A 22,114-nucleotide genomic window follows, 5' to 3' on the forward strand; every position below is an offset into this window, starting at 1 on the left:
CCTTTCATGTAAAAAATATCATTTATGTTAAAAATGCTGGGTTTTAACTCCTACTTCACTGTCCCCTAAAAGTAATTGAAGAAATAAAATGTATTAAATTATACTTTTAAAATTTGTTTGCTAGTATAGGAATTCCTACACAAAGTTTCATCCTGGCATGAACTTTTATGGCCAAGCAACAAACGTGAAGAATGTAGCTTATAAAGGAAATGCTGACAGAACATGAACTATAGCTGTGCTACTACAGTTACACCAGCATAAAGATGTTGAAAATTTGTGAGTTGAAAATATGTGAGTTGAAAATACAGATATAGAGGTGGGTGGTACAGTGGTATAGAACAGGAAATATGTTCCATTTAAACGTTACTATACCTTGCATAAAAACTGTGGAAAACATTGAAATTTTACTTGTTTTTAGGTACAAATTACCTTTGTGTTCCATTTCAATTTGTTAATATAGCAACCTGACAAAAATAGTAGCATGCTTTTCAGAAATTGTGTAAGTATATCAATGCTTTCAGTAAAATGGCTGATAATGTTGCATTTTATTATTAAAGAAATTACTTGCAGAAATTGAACTGTCACTATAATAGAAGACACTTAGAAATGCAAATAGTGCCAAGTTTGTTTCAGATTAAGTACAGAAACACCTCAACGCAATGATCATTATTTATTATGATCATTAATTATTTATGTGGAGTTGCTTGTATGCCCTGTCAACTATTTACACAGATCCAGTTGCAGGATTGGAGCCTTCATTTGAATCTTTTGGCATCACAATCTAGGTATGGTTCAGCCAGATTTGTCCTAGTTCTTGAAGATGAACAACGAAATTTTGTGGTTCAGTGTTAACTAAGCAGATCTGTGTTAGAAAACCATTCACTCAAGCCATCTCTGAGTTGTGTAAAAATACACAAATCCAGCTCTCCTGTTAACCTTACAGGGAGAAAAATGAAGGTAAAATATTGTATGTTTAAAGATTCATGTGTTCCTTTCAGGATTCTAAATTTTCTTGTGGGATGAGGTTTTCCAATAACCTTATCAAGTATATAGTTTTAAGTCCAAATATAATAATATAGACTTCAAAATGTTTCTTTTGTTGGCGTCTGGGGACTCAGAGTTTTGCTACTGTGTACTTCTGTGTGGGACAGTACATACTCTTGTCTATCTGTTTGAATTGGTCTATAGGAAGTAGAGATTTAAATTGTATTTTATCCTGTATATTATTATCATGGTTAGCAGTTGAAATCTTATCTTAAGGGTCTTTTTGCAGCCTAAATGACTCAACAATTCTATGTCAATTCATATTCTCCTGCTAGCTGAGGTGTCAATTTCAATTCTTAGTTATTTTTTTAAATAATTTTTTGAACCATATAACAGTTTGGTTTTTTTGGAAAATGATTAACAGTTCAGAGTGTCATAGTGCGCTGATACCACATTAAGATTTGGTTTAGGGATGTTAGGGTTGTTTCTTAAAACAGAACTAAAGTAATGTCTTAAGGACATGAACTCTCTTTGGAGGTTTTGATTTATATCTTTACCTTCTCTGTATGTACAGACTTGTGTGAAGAATGTAGGGTCTTGTTGCAGTCCTCTAATCAATCAAAAACTGTTATTTTGGGGAATATTTGAGTGAGGAGGTAATTTTTGGATGTCTTGTTTCTGTAATGTAAAAATGTTTAATTAGCAGCTATTGAATTAATGATATGCTCTTTAAATAGTGTATTTGGCTGGTCTCCTTTTAAACCAGCAGTGGTGATCTGCAGCTTATCTATGCCTTACTCTGTGCAGGTGCATGTGTAGTTGTCTTCTCTGCTAGCTACAAACCAGGATAATTAGCATGGGGAAGCTGTTGTAAGCAGAGCTGTTAAGTGAAAGGAATGACATAATGCAATATTTGACTTTCACTTTTATTTTTAAAATTCTGGTTGATGCTGGGGTCTTACTGTCTGATTAAACTGGTGATAATGTGGCAAAGTATTTAGTTTAAGGGTCTGATTATTTTCTATAGGTTTCTGATTGTAAGGGTGTGCATTGAGAATGCTCAAATTCCTTGTAGAAGTATAAAACTCCTTTTTTAAATAAGGGAAACTTCAGAATGGCTGCCAAACTTGGGAGAGATGATAGAATCAGGTATAATATAAACAATAAGCTTTAAGGTTTTGTGTCCTCATAGCGCACAGTTTTTGAAAATGGAAGTGTGGAAGTAGTTCTGTCATGTTTTAACTACTTTAGGCATTTTGAATTGGACTTTTGGAGACACCATTTACTTTTGTAGGAGTCTTGGCCTCTGTGATTTGGTCTTCTGAGTCCATTTCTTAAGTGTAGATATCTACTAAATGTTGTTTGTTTAAAATACTGAAAAGCTATCATAGCCATCAGCCAGCCTTATTAACTCCTTAAAATATTTTTCTTTATGGAAATACTTTTAATGCTAGCCATGCCCCTTTGATACCCACCCTGTCTTGACATCCCTAAACAAGAAGGAATTAAAAATTCAAACTCAAATTAGAGCAACAAGCGACCATCCAACTGAAGCTCTGATCCACTTAAAGAAATACCACCAGTCCATTAGAGGGCTGGCCTCGAGAAATTGTAGTGTCAAGTTGTCATGGAAGCGCATTTTCTCCCTCCTATTTCTTCATGGTTTAATAATGTTTTCAATAAAATTATGTGTTTTCAGGTCTTTAAATGTTATTCTCATAACAAAACGGAGAATGTGTTTGTACGACCAAATTGTGAAAATTAGAGTCGTATTTACTTTAGGAGAAAAAGTACAGTGATCTTGAATGCTACATTTTTTCATACGTAATCCAGAACAGCATTTGGAGGTTTTTTGTTGTTTGTTTTTGTTTTACTTAAACTGTGCCAAAACAGGAATTCCTACTTATTTATGAGGGTAATCAGCTCTCACCTATAATTTTATTCATCTCAGTTTATACTGAGCTTTTCTTTCACTTATGAGCAATTAATAAAACAAGGGCCAAATTCTGCAAATTCGTGTGCAACACAGTACTTTATTTTCAAGAGTTCTGAAACTACAGATATAAAACCTTCGCAGAAATGTATATTCACTGAAAATACAGAAAAGAAAAACTGCCATAAAATTAAATTAATGAGGATAGAATATGATGTAGTGCTATTTTTCTGATGGAAGATTGTTTTTAACACAATGAAAGTGTGGTTTTCAGAATTGAAGCTTGAATTAATTTTTTTAATTTCCTGGCTCTTAAACTTTTCCCAGTCTTAGAATTATTCGGAATAGCAAAAATTCCTACTGGAAATTCTGGCTCTCTTTAACAGTAATATTTTTCCTGTTGTATTCTTTGAATAACTTTATTCCAAATTAATATAGCCTAACATGGTTAGGTTTTTGGACATTAACCCAGTGCTTAGCAAACTATTAAATTTCAAGCCCTGTACATAGTAGTTTTGCATGCTGGATTATAAACTAGTCTGTAGTGTTGTCTGTTGCACCCTGCTCTGCTTCATAATTAGTTGCTTTGGGAGGGGGAGAAAAAGGAGCCCCAAAAGCCCCAAGGTGTTCTGAAGGGATGGTGCCAGTACTGCTCTCTGTAATCTGTACCGCGGTTGGTCTGTGGTAATGACATTGCGGACTGGGAGACAAGGTATCATCGGTGCTTTCTGTCTTAGCTAGAGGTTTGTGTTAAGCATGCTTCAAGAAAGCACAGCTGGAATTGTAGCTTTCTGCAGTTTTGAGCTGGCAAAGAGCATGCAAAAGGGGATGCTGTTCACTGTATTTTGTCAACTTTTCCAATTCTTGCATTCTATTTTTAATTGAAAAGAATCTCTTTTTTTTCATAGCTAAAGAGTACCATCAATGAAGGTAGAACAAGCATCTCCTTTCAGCATCTCTCTTTACTTTTATTATATCTTTATATTAGCCTTCTGTTAGGCTGCCTGGCTAGTAAGTCTAAGAATTCATCTAAGGCATCCCTGAAATGTTTTATGAGTATTGGGGTGATATTTTAAAACTTTTTTGCATAGACCTTTTTGCCTCTAGAAAGGGATGATGCATTTTCATGATTAGTGTTTGAGCAGCTCAGTTCCTTTTCTTTTGTATCATAAAGTAATAATTTTTTCTTTAAGGCTGCGTTATGTTACAGGCATCAGGCCAAATTAAAAAATGAATAAATGTGACCATTCCTGAGTACAGATTGCATTGAAACAAACAGGTTAGATTATTTCCAAGGTGCTAACACTTTCTGAGATAAGTTAAATTCTCCATGGGATTTTTTCCTTATTTATAGTATGTTAAATGAGTGTAACAGTACAAATGCAGGATAATACAAATAGTTGTTGCGCTGAAGATCTTGTAACATGTGACATTATAGTTGGTAGTGTTGAACTGCAGATTTATAATCGGAGTTCCAAATTACTGCTAGTTATGGTTTTGGCCTGGCAAAGCCAGAGCCCCCATGAGTACCTGGGGGTCTCCCTGGTGTCTGCTGTGAGATGTGACCAGGAATAAGCAAAGCAGGCTCCAGCTTAAACATAAAGTAAAGTTTATTAACTAAACTACACACAAACAATTACTAAACTACACACAAAAGGAAAAAAAAGAAAACACGAGGAAAATGAAAACCTCACAAAAAACACTCTCCCCCTCCTCCCCCCTAAATTCCCAATACAATACATCCTCCAAAATCACCAGTTCTGGGTCCAACACTGCCCTTTAGATTGCTCAAACTTTCAGTTCCTCAAGAGGAGAGGGAGTCCTTCCATGTGTTGTGGTGGCCTTTTCTGTCCTTGTTCCGGTGCTCTCACCACCGAACAGGGATCAGGACTGCTTCCAGGGTTGTCTTTTTAAGGATGCTTTGTCCAGTTCCAGAAAAGCACAGTATCTCACCTTCTCACCTTTGGGACATCTGTCCCCCCCATATTTTATATACCCCCTGGGGCCGAGGGGTACCCACACTGAATCTTCTTTGGCACTGGGACATTTCTCCCCCTGGACTCAGTCTCTGTATCACACGGAAACATGGCTCTGTCCATGGCTACACAAAAGAGTCCAGCATAAAATGCCACTCCATCTTCTCCATTCTTTCAACATCTCTCACTCTCTCTCTCTCTCTGTTCCAGACCCCCATCACTGGTTCATTTCCTTCATCCTCCTCCACTCTTATCACTCGTCTAGGAAGGGTTAATGTTCTGTAAGGTGTTTTCATTGTCCAAAAAGGGTTAAAAACTCCTCCAGGTTGCTGGACTCCTGGCTGCACCCCCCCCATCTCCTCAGCCGGGCTGCCTGCTGCCAGCACATGTTTACTGAGTTTCAAGATAAGGACACAGGCTGCACTCTCTCTCTCTCTATCTGTCTCTGGGGGGGGGGGCGGGGGGGAAATGGCTGCCCGATGTCTCTTGGGGCTCCTCCACCCTTCCATCCTCCAGGGCCTCCTCACTCCCATCTCTGTCCAGGCCCAGGCCTACCGCATGGCTGCCGCGGCTGGACGGGGAAGGGAGATCCGACCTCCGTCCCTCGAAGTCCCAAGAGAGCCTCCCAGGGCCGAGCTTTTAACCCCTGGGTGTTCTCGGAGGTGTGTCCAAAAACCCACTGGCTACACCCGGTGCCAGTATCAAAATCCAAGCACCCATTGGTTTGACCACAACATCCCAGAATTCCCACTTCTTCCTGGTCAAACCACCACACTAGTGGACCTACTTTATATACATCTGTACTAAGTATGTATCTGAATATATAATGCATTCCTTATTTGATCATTATTAAAAATCACCAGAGATGGTGTGTACTTAAAATTATTCCTGGGTTTGCATAACTCAGTGTGAAAACTGTGGCATTCTAACATCCAATGGGTTCCTCCCTCTGATGTGTAATTTCTGTTCTATTTACAGTATGTAGAACACAGCAGTGATTAATTCTCAAGCTTTTTTGCTGTGTAACCTGTGGTGCTATGTCAATAGGACAGCATCTAGTTATAGGGGTATTAACCAGGTGTTAATTCTGCTGCTAGTTGCAGGCAGTAGGTGAACCCAATATGAGAGTGAAAAAGGTATGATCAAATACCTTCATCATGTATTGGGATGCTTTCTCTGAATTTTATGGTATAATTGATACATTTTCTTTATGATGATCCCTACTTTTGAAATGGACTTAATGGAGAAAAGAAGGAATGAAAAAAAAAAAGAAACCCCAGCAAAAAACCCCAAACCAAATAAAAGAACCCCCACATGTGTGTTTAAAGAATGGACTTTGTTTTCTGTGAGTGTGTGAACAGAGAAATAATTTGGCCTGAATATTCTATGAAACAGCAAAAAACCCCAGATATTATCTGTGTGTTAATGAGCTGTGTTTTGGAACTGAGTAGGGAAATTGTGGAATTTATGATAAAATGTAAAAAATCATTGTGACCTGTAACATACTGCAGCTTTAATATACTGGCTTATCCTTAACTTAAGTTCAGACTTCATCTCATGCTTCCCAGCCTTCTGTCAAAGTACTGTACTGTAACTGCAACTGTGCAAGTTCTAGAGTTAATGGCAAGGCTTTTGGAATACTGTATCTGATCTCTGCCTTACAGCACAAGCAACGTTGCCCTGTGCTGGAGGACCAGCTGGTGGATCTTGTGGTGTATGCCATGGAACGGTCTGAAACTGAAGAGAAGTTTGATGATGGTGGAACCAGTCAGCTTCTGTGGCAGCATCTCTCCAGCCAGCTCATTTTCTTTGTGCTCTTTCAGTTTGCAAGTTTTCCTCATATGGTCCTGTCACTCCATCAAAAGGTAAATTGTTTGTATCGCTCCCACATGGTAAGAGGGATTAAAAAGCAAAACGAGTATTTTTTTTAGAAGTGTCACTCATCCCTGCAAGAAGTATGTTATGTGTAAGAATTAATTAAGTTTTTAGTCACTATTCTCTCTAGAAGTCAAATTCTCAAGCTATGGTGCTGTGAGCTTTTAGTGTATTCAGTTACAGGGTGTTGCATTTTATTTGGATTCAAAGTGTGCTAATAACTAGAATAAAGAGATAAACTGGCATAATTCAGAAGATCTAAGTACTGTGCTGTTGCATGCACCCAGTTTACAAACAAGTTTTGAACAAAGTGAATGCCCTGTTCTGTTTGTGGACTAAAAAAATATGCTGTGTAGGAACTTGCTGTTTATCTAATCAATCTACTCAAGCAATCAAAGGTAATTAGTCCAATTATGGTGATACTGGCAATCACAGTCCCAAGTTATTATTACTTCCTAGTAATAATTCTGTTTGAACTGATACTAGTATTTGTCCTTTTCTCTGGTGCTCAAGGTTATGGTTCTAAGGGTGCTGATGCCAGGCCTCCAGAGCTCTTTGCTGAGAGAGCTGTATGCTGTTGATGGTAGGGTGGGGATGTTTTCTCCTTGCTGTAGGATCAGCTTGTGGCTATTTAGATGCAGTTTCCAACGTGCACAACATGTTGCTCCGTCTTCATTTGTCTACAGTTCCATGTTATGTAAAAATTTACTATGCATGTTGCGTTCCACTTCTGATGGATTGTAGTTCTCTGCTGTCTTTGTTTTCCCTTGAATTAGTTTTACCAGGGCTGTATTCCTGTAATTACTGTTAATAAAACATTGAAACAATAGGCATTGTACAACACAATTGTACAAATCTATATAAAACTACAGCAAGCAAGATAAGAGTAGCATATTAGTTATTAGAGAGTTTCTGTTACAGATAAAGAAGTTAATTAACAAAAACAAAAAACAGGTGAGTCCAGATGAAGCAAACCAAAGTTGTTCTGGCTCAGGGACTTCCTTTGTAGGAGTTTATAAAACCTGTGGCCTGATGCTAGCAGTGGCAATACTGTACTTCACTACAGGGCTACAAGGTGACAGTTTAAAACCAATATTTAAATGTTGCTAGTTTTTCAAAGCAGTGATCCTCAGGAGTTAAATGCATTTTAAGTCTTACCATTAATTGTTGTGGTCCTCACAGAGTCCATTCATGTGTTACAACTAATGTACCTATTTCTCTTCTTTCTGAAAATGATGTATGTTTCTGCCTAAGGTCAGCTATAAAATTCTCTGCTGAAACTGTTTTAGTCTGCACTTCTGGTTTCATGAGAATCTTTGCAGTGATTTTTCTTCTGCATGCAGTATTTGTCTGTTACTGAGTGTTCTTGACAGTTGGCAGGCCGTGGTCTCATTAAGGGGAGAGACCACCTCATGTGGGTGCTACTCCAATTCATCTCTGGCAGCATCCAGAAGAATGCACTGGCTGACTTCCTCCCAGTTATGAAGCTGTTTGACCTCCTGTATCCTGAGAAAGAAGTAAGTCTCTGATATTAAAAGTTGTTTTTTTTTTAATTCAACTTGGGGCCTTCATATGTCAATACTACTATCCTTGAGTCACTGTTAGAACAGCGTGCTACATAGCTGGGAGGAGCTGTTTCATACATTTTTTGGAGGATCCATGTAACCACGTTTGTTTTTAGGGGCAAGAAAGACTTCTGTTGACTCCTCTCTTCCTTGGCTTTGGTTTGACTAAGGTTTTGAGTAGTTTATTAAAGCACTGAGGAGACTGTAAAGGAATAATATGTAATTCTGTTACATCTGGGCTGAAACAGAATAGTACTTTTAATTCATTTTGCAGGAGCAAATCGAATCATATCCATGCTTTGTACATTCCTCTAGAATTAAAGTTCCTGAGGAAGGGACACTTAGACACAGTTCTTAAACTTTAATTGTCAGCATTGTCAGTGTGAAGTCCTGATTGCTTACTCTAATCGTAGTGCTTTTTACTTTGGGTGAATGGATAGAAAACTACAGGTGTGTGATGTATCAAGCTCATATGTAACAATTTTTCCCCCACTACATTAGTTTTGACCCACTGAAATTCTTCAGTACAATTTGTGTCAGAAGATTTCAATTGCTTTTGTCAGCATCAGATATGGGAAGAGGAATAGGACTGTTTACTTCAGCTGTAGTGATGGCTCTAAGTTACACTTACTCAAAGTCTTTGACTAGTGCTTTTTAAGTGCTTGTGAAACTGAATCCTAGGAGGCATTTTTTAAGATTCAGTTTCACAAGCACTTAAAATGCTATCTCTGGATGTTGCTCTTAAAAGAATCTGCCTTGTTATCCTTTTGATGATGTATTGGTGCTGTCTCACTTGCACTGTCACTGGTCTTTGTGCAGCAGTAACTGTATCAAAAAGAAAGAAATGTGGATGTTGGCAAAAGGTGAGATCAGGAGTTCATTTTCCAAGGGCAGTATTGTAGCTAAGTCTGGATCCAAAACTTTTTAATTTTGGGTTGTATCTGTATTCATGAGAAGTGTATTAATGTCTAAGGTTTAGTTGTGATGCTGAACAATTCAGATTTTTCAGGAAATACTGTTGAACCACTGAATACTTACTATGGAAGCAGATACAATAACTGGTTTCTGGATAATGTGTAAGTGTGAGGCTGAGAGGAAAAGCATATGCTTTGTAACTATGTATATCTGGAAACTGTATACTCTTAAGCATGAATTTCCTTTTGCCAAGGTCTTAGACAATTTCTTAAAATGACTGAAAACCCGATCTTGTGAATACTGGCTATCTAAGTTGGTTTTCTGCACATTAGTCCATGTGGTATGTCACATTGATGTGTTCTTTCTTTAGTATATTCCTGTACCTGACATTAACAAACCTCAGTCAACTCATGCTTTTGCAATGACCTGCATTTGGATTCATCTGAACCGGAAGGCCCACAGTGACAACTCCAAGTTGCAGATTCCCATTCCTCATTCTCTTAAGCTTCACCATGAGTGAGTGTGGGGGTTTTGTTATGTTTTGATTTATATTTAGGCATAATGAAATTGGCAGTTCCAAGTCCGTATTCAGAATGTATGGTGTGATGGGATGCTGTATAAAGGTTATCAGTAGAGTGACTTCAAAGTCATTCAGAAGGACAGAGCTCAAACTCAAAATATTTCATAAAAAGTGAAATGTTGTTATCCAGCTAGCAGAAATTATATATTTTATCTCAGAATAATCAGTCTTTATTACTGATAGAGAATCTGAAATTAAATGGACAATTTTGTTTTGTTACACTGTGGTTTGGGAAGTGTGGGTAAGCAGTACATTGGGTTAAGTTTATGTCTGGAAAGGTGATTTTTAACTGTATTTTTTCCTGAGTTCTTTCTCCAATGTAGAAAAATCGTAACACAGTGAAACTGTGGCATAAGAAGCAGTTGTTTTGATGTAGTGCAATTAATAACTATTTTGATTTTTTTTCTACTATTTTATAATGGGTTTTATAACTGAGATTGTTGTAGTTGTGTTCCTGGAATGCATGTGTATTCTTCTTTCTGCTTAATATTTAATCTTTATGGCACACAGGTTTTTGCAACAGAGCTTAAGGAATAAAAGCTTACAGATGAATGACTACAAAATTGCCTTGTTGTGCAATGCTTACTCAACCAATTCAGAGTGTTTCACTTTGCCAATGGGTGTGCTAGTAGAGACTATTTATGGAAATGGCAACATGAGGACACCTCTTCCAGGGACTAATTGCATGGCATCAGGGTCTATCACTCCATTGCCAATGAACCTCTTGGACTCACTCACAGTTCATGCCAAAATGAGGTACAGTATATGCAGCTAGCTTTTCCTTTTTAACTCATAAATCTGTATGTAGCTAATTATCATCATTAAGGCTTCCTGTGGCTGGACATGTCATATATAGATCTCTTAATTTACTTTAAAAATGTGTTAAATTTCAAGTCTCTGTTTTTGATTCAGAAATACTTTCTCTCTTTCCTCAGTCTGATTCACAGCATAGCTACAAGGGTAATTAAGCTGGCTCATGCAAAATCTAGTGTGGCCTTGGCTCCTGCTCTTGTGGAAACCTACAGTCGCCTGTTGGTTTATATGGAAATAGAATCCTTGGGCATCAAAGGCTTTATCAGTAAGAAAGAAAATCTTTTTCCCCCCTTTCTTTCTGTTAAGTAGTATTTGTTTAATGGAAACTGGAGGCTGTAGTAAAACTGAAAATATAATGATGCAGCATGTATAAATTAGTTTAATATAAAAAAACTGAAAGTTGTCCTAGTGCTGCAGTAAATTCCAGACTAGTTGTGCTGCTGTCCCTTTATGCCATCACTTGTATTGCTGGGACCTTTCCAGTTGTGCTGTGTTGTGTAAAAAAATGCTTAATGGAAAAGCACAAGCAAAGTTACTTTGAGACACAGAGGATACATAATTGCTCTTGTAAATATAGTTTGCATGTCTGCTGTATGTGTATATTCAAAAGATTAAGCTGTATACATTTACAGCATCTTCAGACAGCACTTGCACGTATGCTCTTTGGAGGTAATACAGTTTTGAAAACAAATGTCTGTGACTTATAGCCTAATAAAACCAGTGTACTCTAGTTATATTTCAAGGTGTGGTCAGTTATAAAACTTACCTTTCAAACTTTTTTTCCATAAGGTCAGCTCCTGCCAACAGTGTTCAAATCTCACGCGTGGGGAATTTTGCATACTCTGCTGGAAATGTTTAGCTATCGGATGCATCACATCCAGCCTCATTACAGAGTCCAGCTCCTTAGCCATCTTCATTCCTTGGCTGCTGTGCCACAAACTAATCAGAACCAGCTCCATCTCTGGTGAGTGATGTTTGCCATATTTGTCCATAAACACAGATTCCTTCTTCTTCTTGTAGAAAGCTTCATGAGAGCTGTTTAAATGGCACTTCCCAGTCTTACTTCTGTGACTGACTTGTTCTGGGGTGTCTCAGCAGGGTGTGTTTCAGCAGTACAGTTGGATGTTAGTAGTAGTGCTCTGCAGAGATGCAAGAGGTAGTGTCTTGCACACACGTGGCAGCAGTGTCATGGGTTAGCACACAGGACAGTTCTTGGACAGAACTGTCATATCCAAGAAGTGCTTCTTGTAGATAAAGGGCAATGCCTGCTACTTGTAATCAGTGCTTGGCTTGTCTGACAGTGAGACTGTGTTTACTTCCTTCTGTAGAGGAAGATTAATTCCATTACAAGAGTTAAGTTGGTTTAACTTAATTTTTATGTAAGTTTGATTTTCAGTCAGGTCAGAGGATTAATCTGGTTCACTCTGCATCTGAAGGAGTTTCTGCAAAGCAATGGTGACTGTACGTGAACCTGAGTGGAGTCCCTCCTATGGTGTGTGTAGACTAAAACAGTGGCTAATTTGAATACAAGAAAGGTGACAAAGCTGGTTAGAGAAGGTCTAGAGAGGTTATGCAGGTAATTCTAGGCAAAAGCTTTGAGTTTACCTTACTGTTAACAAAGTTGAAGAGCATGAGATTCAGTTTCTATGTAGAATCTGGGGCTTGTTGTCAAAAAGTTGGGGAAAATAGTGTGCATTGACTGAGACAGAGTAACTTCATTGCTACCAGTTCATATAGACAAAATTAATTATACAGTAAATTCATAGATTCATAGAATGGTTTGGGTTGGAAGGGACCTTAAAGTTGATTTAGTTCCAACTCTGTTGTGGGCAGGGACACCTTCCACTGGATCAGGCTTCTCAGTTTCATAGTCTTAATTGAAATTGCCTAATTGCTTATCCTTTACCAAGCATGAAGAAACCATTAACACAAGTTTCTCCTTAAATTCAAGGCCTTGATGTCTTTATTGACCTCAGTCTTGTTCTGTCACTTCATCTGTAAAATACAGATGTTCGTCAATTGTAATGAGCACTGCATTGCAACTAGAATAAACTAAACTATGGCTTTGGCATTTCAAAGACCATGTTATAAAAATTCTTCCAATGACTTCAAACTACCTGGTGTGAAAAGTGCTTCCAGGTAAAGCCCTGGAAATTAAAATGCTTTTAATCAAAAGTTATACTTCCTCAGCTTCCTAATTTCTTTAATAAGGACAATTTAGTGCTGTATACTTGAAGATAGTAGTTAGCTTTGAAGCTTCCTATGTATTATTCATGCTGTTTTATTTTGGTTTTGCATATATTTATTTATATTATCTTCCTTAGATGAAGATGTGCAAAAAATAATAAGGGGGCACTAAATTGGAGATACTTGAGGCTCTTTATCAGGGTCTCTACATTTGGAATTTTTGCTAAATCTACTTTTGAGTGCTTTATTTGAAAATAAGATGCTGAAATTTTTGATAAATGTATTAAACAGCAGAAAAAGTGAACTTTTTCAAAAGGTTAAGAACATAATTTCTAAAACAAAATGTTTCTGTATTATTTGAAGTAGTAAATGGAGGAAAAAAGTAGCTATTTTTGGAATCCTGGAAGCATCAGCATAAGTATTCCTTGCTAACTGGACTGTTTCCTTCTTTTAGTGTTGAGAGTACTGCTCTAAGACTTATCACAGCGTTGGGCAGCTCAGAAGTCCAACCGCAGTTCACACGTTTCCTCAATGATCCCAAAACAGTTCTTTCAGCAGAATCAGAAGAACTCAACAGGGCTTTGATCTTAACTCTGGCAAGGGCAACACATGTGACAGGTAATAGCAGTACATCCCAGTAAAAGCTGTAGTCAAACCATTTCTCTAAAGTACAGTTCAAAAGAGTGTCATAGTAATGACCTAATCATAAAACATATCCCATGCACTTCTGGTTTTGAAAAAAAAGTGTAATTTTAATTTCTAACTACTTGTTCTTAGGCAAAAAGCTATTACTGAAGAGACAATGAGATATTCTCAAAAAGTTTATTCAGAGGTACACTGTGACACTAGGGTCTAGAGGTTATTTTGTGTCATATTTTGAGTTTCATTTTTTTAAATCTAAATGCTCGGAATGATACATGCTATTTAAATAGCATGAAATACAGCAACTGTGCTGATCATGCAGGAGCCACCCCCTCTATAGCTTGCCTTTAAGAAAAAGTAGTCTGAATGTTGAGTTTCTTTTTTGGGGAAGAGACAAAAGGAAGCTTTCGTTGTGTCTTTTGAAGTTTTAACAGTGTGCAGTGACATGGATCAGGTTTTTGTTAGATTTGAAGGAGATGTTTTCTCTCTCCTTTTTTATGGTTCTAGTCTGCAGACACACTGGAGAGTTAGAGCAACTGATTCACAAAGACTGGAGGTGGAGGTGATTTGAAAGGGAGAGAACTTCTATATGTTGATTTCTTTTTTATTTTTTAACCATTTCTCAACCTTTGATGAAATCAGCCCAAGGTTTGGGGGAATAAGGCTTTCATTTCTACAGCTTAATTGGGGCAGGTACTTCTGAGCATCCTTTTTGAAGCAGTATAAAATGACATCTGGCAATTTCACCATCATTATCTTCCTCAGAATTTTTTTCTAGAAGTCTAATCAGTTAATCAGCAGAAGCTTGTTTTACTGACATTACAGGAAATTAAATAAAATATGTTAAAATCATGATTGCTTTATTTCTAGCTCAAACCTTATAAATAATTTTCTTATTGTTAATAGCATAAGAAAGATAATATCCAATGTCCTCTATAGCCGAATAAAGTTAAAGAAAAGGGCTGGGAGAAGTTGGACAAAAAAAGGAAACTGTTAGACTAGAAAAGCCTTGATGCATATGATGACAAAAGGAGCAATTCTAACACCATAAATCCATTTTCTAGACTTTTTCACAGGCTCTGATTCAATTCAGGGAACTTGGTGCAAGGACATACTGCAAACTATCATGAGTTTCACGCCTCATAACTGGGCATCACATACACTAAGCTGTTTTCCAGCTCCTCTGCAGGTAATAGTTTAAACCTGAAGACTTTACAATTGTAAATAACTGTGCATTTATTCTCTTAACAAGATCCTGTGCCTTTTGTGGGTTGGTGAGTCTTCCCCTCTCTAGACTGCGTTAATCTCAAGTCCCTAAAGAATACAGCATGATTATAATGTTGCTATTTCTTTAGAAATGTGTTAAGTATATTCCCCTAGAGTATTCTAAGGGGAATACTGATCAAACTTCTGATGCAAGATCAGATGGTTTAAAAACTAAAAAATTAAATAAGAAGTTGGAAAAGCCATTTTTTTCTTGTGGCAGTTTGTCGTGTAGCTTTGTTAGTGACAAAACAGTCACTGAGGTATCACAGTGAAATAACAACCCTCCCTGATAGGCTGTATGGTACAGGTGAGTAGGAACCCATACAGTGCTAAATCAGGCAAAATTTTCCTGTTCAAATGTTTTACTGTAGGCTCTCAGTCACAGCAAAGCCTGTTTTTTTCAGGTGTTCTTCAAGCAGAACAACGTGCCTCAGGAAAGCCGTTTTAATCTGAAGAAGAATGTGGAAGAAGAATACCGGAAGTGGAAGTCGATGACCAGTGAGAATGAAATAATCACACACTTCTCTGCTCAAGGTTCATCCCCGCTTTTCCTTTGTCTCCTGTGGAAGATGTTGTTAGACACTGATCACATTAATCAAATTGGTTACAGGTGAGCTTAAAAACATGTTATTTCAAAGTTACTACAGTAGCATCCTCAGTTCTGAGGACATAATTAATAATTAACAGCTTGTTCTTTTAATTAATTTGGAGCATGCGTAGCATGGTAAAAGAGAGTGGAGCTAGGTAGTAGCCAGTGTGCCATAATAATTGTGCAGTGTCAGGATTGTTTCCACCATGCAGTGGTCTGCAGTGCATGTTTTCCCTGGTGAGAAACAAGGATGTGAGGTGCTTTGAATTAAGCAATTTACTTGTAATTGCAGTGTTTCAAGCAATTTGAAAGAGTAAATAGAAAATAAAAAGCATTAGTTTACTTAACATTTATACATGAATAAAGGACAAATATATCTTCAGAAAACAAATGTTGGATTAAGATGAAAATTCATTACAGAAGTGGTAATCGTCTGATTTTTTAACTTTGTTCCTGATAGAAATAGCATCAGTTTTAGCTGTGAAAAAGAGTTTTATTTCTTTTCAGTCCTTCCTAGGTCTGCTGAAACAGTATTTCTGATAGCATCTGTTACTCTAGCGTGCAGTGAGGAAATAGTTTATAGTGCTATGACTATATTAAAGTGCATAGCATAGGAAAATAAAGTTGAGTTGCAGAAGGTTGTCCTCAGAGATGTATAAGTACAATTATATAAATAAAGCATGGGTTCTGAGCAGAATACCACAGAGTAAATTGGTGAACTTGAAGCATTTCTCCTAAATAGTATTTCAACTTGGGAGTTCTCGGTATTTTTTGCTTTGCTTTGGCATTTACTTCAGTAATTTAATAAAAGGAGGGAATTTTGTCTTTTTTTTTTGTTCAAGACAATTGTGTTAAAAACTGCTTATTCATATAAGAGCTATAAATAGACCAGTTAGGAATGTGTAAGGAACTGTAACAATTTCTTGTTGCCTTTTTTTTCCTTCCCTACTAGAGTGTTAGAAAGAATTGGGGCCAGAGCTCTGGTGGCACATGTCAGGACATTTGCAGATTTTTTGGTGTATGAATTCTCTACATCTGCAGGAGGACAGCAGCTCAATAAATGTATTGAGATTCTCAATGATATGGTGTGGAAATACAATATTGTAACACTGGATAGGTTGATACTCTGTTTGGTAAGTATCACTTCAGAAGATAAGATGACAGCTCATGCAGTCTGCTTTCTGATTCATTTTTAGTAGCGATCTTTTAAAAAACGATTGGTCTTAAATAATGACTATTTGCAAAGTTAATAATCAAGAAAATAGTAATTATTTCTTTAAGCAACACTCTTACAGTTCTCTGAGTCTTCAGAGAAACATTTCTTGGTTATTCAATGGCAACCATTGAACTGATATTATTAAATGTTGTGACTGGTGGTTTGAGTCTCTGACCTCAGAGCCATGCAGTTATCTGGGCTCTGCAGAGGGATGTGGACAGGCTGCATCAATGGCTGACGCCAGTCATCTGAAGTTCAGCAAGGCCAGGTGCTGGGTCCTGCACTTGAGTCACAGCCCGTGCCGTGCTACAGGCTGGGCAGTTCTGGGCCTCTCACCACAAGGCAGACATTGAGCATGTCCAGAGAAGGGCAGCAGAGCTGGTGGAGGGTCTGGAGCACCAGTCCTATGAGGAGCAGCTGAGGGAGCTGGGGGTGTTTAACCTGGAGAAAAGGAGGCTCAGAGGAGACCTTATTGCTCATACAGCTGTCTGAAAGGAGGGTGTAGCCAGGTGGGTGTCTGCCTCTTCTCCCATAAGAAGTGACAGGCAATAGGACAAGAGGAAACAGCATCAAGTTACGCTGGATTGGATATTAAGAAAAATACCTCCACTGAAAGAGTTGTAAAGTGTTGGGACAGGCTGCCCAAGGATGTGGTTGAGTCACCGTCCTTGGAGATACTTAAAAAATGTATAAGTGCAGCACTTCAGGATATGGTTTAGTGGCACTGCTGAATTAATGGTTGTACTCAATGATCTTAAAGGTCTTTTCTACCCTAAATGGTTTATGGTTGTGTGATTCCTGCAGCCTTAAAAAGTAGATAGGATATGACATGCTATTAATTCATTCACAGGCATATGGAAAATCTTGTACCCATTTGAGTGTGCTTCCTTTCATCATAGTAAGACAGAAATGGCATTCTCTTGCTTTTCATGTTATCCTATAAAATAAAGCTGTACTCACCTAGAGAGAACTACATTTGCATTAAGTGATTGTCCTCTATATTTAATTTTAAATCTCATCTTAATGTAAAGCTGGTTGTTTGAATTGTAGTTTGGTTTTCAGACTGAAGTCAAATCATGTCAGAGTGGCCAGAGGTTAAAAGCAATCTTAACTTCATTGTCACTTAATTAGTTATTTTCAGTAAGACAGCTTACAGGTAAGAGTAAGCTAGAATTCCTTCAGAAAGTGCTGGGAAGTTTGTAAGACCTTCTGCCCATGGAACAGAAAATGAGATAGGGATTGAACCTGCCTCTCTTTTATGGCTTCACTTGAAAAAAGACTGTGTATGCAGTGTGAATTTGTGTGCAGATGTAGCAAATTTGGCTGCCATGTTTTGGGGCTGTAGAGCAGACCACAGTGTCAACTGTAATTTCATGTTGTCTAATCTGTTTCACTTAAGGCTATGCGTAGTCATGAAGGAAATGAAGCTCAAGTTTGTTACTTCATAATCCAATTGCTCTTACTGAAGCCTAATGATTTCAGAAACAGAGTGAGTGATTTTGTGAAGGAGAATTCTCCGGAACACTGGCTGCAGAATGACTGGCATACAAAGCATATGAGTTACCACAAGGTATCACAACTAATAATATTCTTTTATTGTAATAATTTCTGTGGAATTGATATCAGCCATGATCTACAGGGCAGCGTTATCAATTTTTGGACTTGCCTAATAAGCTGTAATTCATTTGGGCTAGTATGAAAATAATAAATCATGTATGTAATGATTTTGAAAATATAATGCAGTAATATTAAAAAACAGGAGTAGCTTAAGAATTGGGTGGATGTTCATTCTTGTTCATCTAAATCAAGCAATTTTATAATCTTGCTTATACTGAAATTCACTTAAAACAGTTTTTGTGTACAGGGAGAAGTTTTTTTCTGATATTTTATGACTGTACCAATATTACAGTCATAAAATGACAGTATATTATTTTCTGATGTTTTATTACTTTAACCAAATGTTAAACCTACATTTTCTTCTAATTATTAAAGCTTCTTCCATCTTCTTTGTGACTAGAACATGATAGCTTGATGTGTTAGGGAAGAGACTTGCTGAGATTTTAATGCTCCTGTAGACATACTGGTTCCTGCTGACTAGAAAAGGATGTGCCAATGAGCTGTTCTGTCAAAAAATAAACAGTGAGATAGAACAGATAAAACAAGCTGTCATGTAGCTCAATACATGCCATCTAGTTTGATCCAGGAGCTGTTTGGTCTGTATTAGCCCTCTGACTTGGCTGTACAATGTTTTGACCGTGCCTAACTAAAAGTGTAAGGGTAGCAGGGAAGTGATCTGACATGGCTGCACAGTCACTACACCGAACCTGGCATATAGAAATTTCAGTCACTGGTAAAACATAAGATCAGCCCTCAGCAGTGCCCATCTATTATTTGAGTACACTACAGTTCTTTCCAAGGGAATTATTACATTCATCCTATTTCTAGTCTTCTAATTCAGCAAATGATGCAGAAAGTTCCAGTAGTGCTTATTTCCCCTGGGTTTTCTCTTCAAATTCATGACAAAGGACACTTCACCACTGGCTGCTTTCAGCTTTGCTTTGGGATTCCTAATGTTCTCTTATGTCCATTTTGAGTGGTGGTGACCCTTTGTTCTGGATTTTTTTTGAGGATGTTTTAATAATCCATTTAAGTCAGAGTTCAGTTTTCTTCAGTAAGTTTACAGTAAGCTTCACTGAATTCAAATGTGATAAAGAGGGTTCTGAAGTGTCTTTTTAAAGCAATGTAAATGCTGAATGTTTAATCCATTACTTATGAAGGAGGAGATTTTGATTTTGTTGGGTTTCTTTTCTTCCAGAAATACCCTGAAAAGCTGTATTTTGAAGGTTTGGCCGAGCAGGTGAATCCCCCAGTTCAGATCCAGCCCCAGTACTTGCCAATTTATTTTGGAAATGTATGCCTGCGCTTTCTGCCAGTGTTTGACATTGTAATTCATCGATTTCTGGAATTGCTTCCAGTGTCCAAATCACTAGAAACTTTATTGGATCATCTGGGAGGTTTATACAAATTCCATGGTAAGTTATCCATGAACACAGTCAGATAGATTCCTGTTATGATCATTATGTCCTCTTCACCTCTTTCATTCATAACGTTTGTGTATTAGCACAGCAGTGTCTTATTCCTTTCCTGTTTTCTAAGCCCTGTGTGCATTTACACAGAGATATGCGTTTCCTATTTAGTGAATTTCAGCTTACTAACAGTGAACTTGTTTTTACTCAGGTATCTCTTGCTAATTCATGCTTCCTTCACAGCTTTCCCTTCCATTCCCTTCTAGTAGTAAATAGTTAGACCTGTGTCCTAACAAACTTTCTCTTATCAAACCTGAAACAATTGCAAAGCAGCTCCTCTCTCTGTTCTTACTTAAGATTCAAATAACTTGACCTGATACTTGAATACTTTTAGAAATGCGCTTTAATATCTTTTATAGGTGTCATTGCTATGTTACCCTCAGACAATTTACAATTGTCTTTTTTTACTACGACTTCGTACCTGGATTCTTCTTATCTAATACCTTGTATATGAAGAGATGATTTAATCAGTTTACTTACAATTATATTAATGTTACCATTAAGTTGTGAACTGTTAGTAATACTGACCCTCTTGGTTCAACTTCTTTTGTTCTGCACAAACACTAAAGTATATACAAGACAAAAGAAAATTAGTTTTGTAGAGTATGTTGTAATAAAGAACGTGAATCAATTCCATATGTGCTGTTTTAAAATAAATGCAAGTTAGTCTTGCAGAGCTCTTGATTTTAGTTTTGCTTGCCACAGATAGTGATGCTGGAAGTTATTTCTGGCTTTTATTGTTTTCCCTTTCTCCTTGGCAGACCGACCAGTGACCTACCTGTACAACACTCTTCACTATTATGAGGGGCATTTGAGAGAGCGCACAAACCTCAAGAGAAAACTTGTTCATTCCATAATTGGCTCTCTCAAAGATAATCGTCCACCAGGCTGGTGTCTGAGTGATACTTACCTCAAATGTGCCATGAATCCTCGAGAAGAGAACCCATGGGTTCCTGATGACGCTTACTATTGCAAGCTTATTGGAAGACTAGTGGACAATATCCTTTAAAAGTTTACTTTAAGTAAGCTGTGACAATGTCTGACAGCTTCATTTCATCAAAGTAAGAATTTCCATTTCTTCCAAGATTCCAAACAGGGATGTGCTGCCCTAGTAGGCATCTTAAAAAGATATGGTGAAAGTGAAGTACCGTACAGCTGTATAAATATTTCGCTGTTTAGGCATCACTTAGAAATGCAATTACTGATGTTTATGCTTTCTGAATTGAATTTTGATTGTCAAAAAAATAAGCTTTTTGCAAAGTGTGAGTTTTAAAGAATTTTCCAAAAATGAGATTGCTATTACTGTTTTCTAGTGACATTTATTACTATTACTGAGAATAAAATATTGAGACCCGTGCCATATTTAAGGTGTGGAAATAGCTGGAAAATTAGAGAATAGGAATCTTCTTGGACTTTGGCTTCTTTCTGGAGCAGCTTTACAAGAGTTGACCAATCTTCAGGGTGTTACAAATTCTTTCATTCCTTCTCCTGAACTTCCCTTTCTTAATTGTGTAACTTGAAAGAAGTCTATTTGGTGTCTCCCAAGAAAGCTAAAGTTATATAAATCCCTGATTTTATGCAAGTGTTAACTCTGGAGAACATTTCTGTACGTATTTCAGATAAATCAGTCTTGTTTGGGAAAGTGGAATATTTCCAGAGACTAAGCTGATGCTCCTTTTGCATAAACTGTTTCCCTAGAAGTCTGCTAGAAGATCTTGCAGAGAGGCAAATTAATGGTTTCTGATTATGAGCATATAAAATTGCTATTATTTATATTTTCTCCTCTTGGAAGCACACAGTGAACGAGATGGTTGGTGTTTTTTCCACCTCTTAATCAGGAAAGTTTATCCTTTGCATGGCTTTGTATGTGTAATATATTTATAGCTATATATTCATGCAGTCCTCCAATGATTATCAGCATCTTATATACATATTTCTGTATGTCTGTCTTTTTAATGAAATGTGATTGTTCAACTTGTTTTCACTAATTTTCAGTTCAGTTTAGTATGAGGTATATGCATCTGTTTTTAATGACTATGCTGCTTATGCTTGTCTGTGTTGGGGCAGCTTTTTTTTCCTTAACCATTGCCACCTATGGCAGGCAAATCCCCTGGTCCATTTCCAAACTGTGACTGGAGATTCAATGAATTTCCTAACCCAGCTGCCCATGCTCTGCACGTTACCTGTGTTGAGCTCATGGCTCTGGCTGTTCCAGGGAAGGAGGTGGGCAATGCTCTGCTGAATGTTGTGCTGAAGAGGTATGTTGGCTTTCTGAAATGGTTTTCTGCAATATATCATAGATAATTAGAGATTGCTAAGGTAGTCTCTGATACTAAATTTCTTATTAAAAAAAAAAGTGGACATAGGTAACATTTTATATATAAAGTATTTTTGGATGACAAACAAGGTGACAGGGATCAAGCACAAAAATCATGTGTTAGATTCCTGTGTTGTAGTGGATTGTGTGCTTCAGAAACAGTTGACATG

General features: G+C 37.4%; 1 protein-coding gene across 3 annotated transcripts in view; it reads left to right on the forward strand.

Annotated features, from left to right (window-relative positions):
* Window positions 1-22,114, forward strand: part of MED23 (mediator complex subunit 23) — a 38,516-nt gene that overhangs the window by 11,027 nt on the left and 5,375 nt on the right. For all 3 annotated transcript variants that reach the window (XR_009274578.1, XM_058802613.1, XM_058802614.1), the window contains 14 exons: window positions 6,558-6,758; window positions 8,142-8,285; window positions 9,619-9,764; window positions 10,339-10,584; window positions 10,764-10,906; window positions 11,431-11,605; window positions 13,283-13,446; window positions 14,535-14,659; window positions 15,141-15,346; window positions 16,278-16,458; window positions 17,941-18,111; window positions 19,357-19,573; window positions 20,389-20,625; window positions 21,720-21,885. Coding sequence is in view for 2 of the 3 variants with exons in the window: in XM_058802613.1 (XP_058658596.1) it covers window positions 6,558-6,758; window positions 8,142-8,285; window positions 9,619-9,764; window positions 10,339-10,584; window positions 10,764-10,906; window positions 11,431-11,605; window positions 13,283-13,446; window positions 14,535-14,659; window positions 15,141-15,346; window positions 16,278-16,458; window positions 17,941-18,111; window positions 19,357-19,573; window positions 20,389-20,625; window positions 21,720-21,885 (2,522 nt within the window). In the remaining variant the exon portion in view is untranslated. The remainder of the gene's footprint in view (window positions 1-6,557; window positions 6,759-8,141; window positions 8,286-9,618; window positions 9,765-10,338; window positions 10,585-10,763; window positions 10,907-11,430; window positions 11,606-13,282; window positions 13,447-14,534; window positions 14,660-15,140; window positions 15,347-16,277; window positions 16,459-17,940; window positions 18,112-19,356; window positions 19,574-20,388; window positions 20,626-21,719; window positions 21,886-22,114) is intronic.

This window comes from Ammospiza caudacuta, chromosome 3 (genome assembly GCF_027887145.1).
Source record: "Ammospiza caudacuta isolate bAmmCau1 chromosome 3, bAmmCau1.pri, whole genome shotgun sequence".
Classification (NCBI taxonomy): Eukaryota; Metazoa; Chordata; class Aves; order Passeriformes; family Passerellidae; genus Ammospiza; species Ammospiza caudacuta.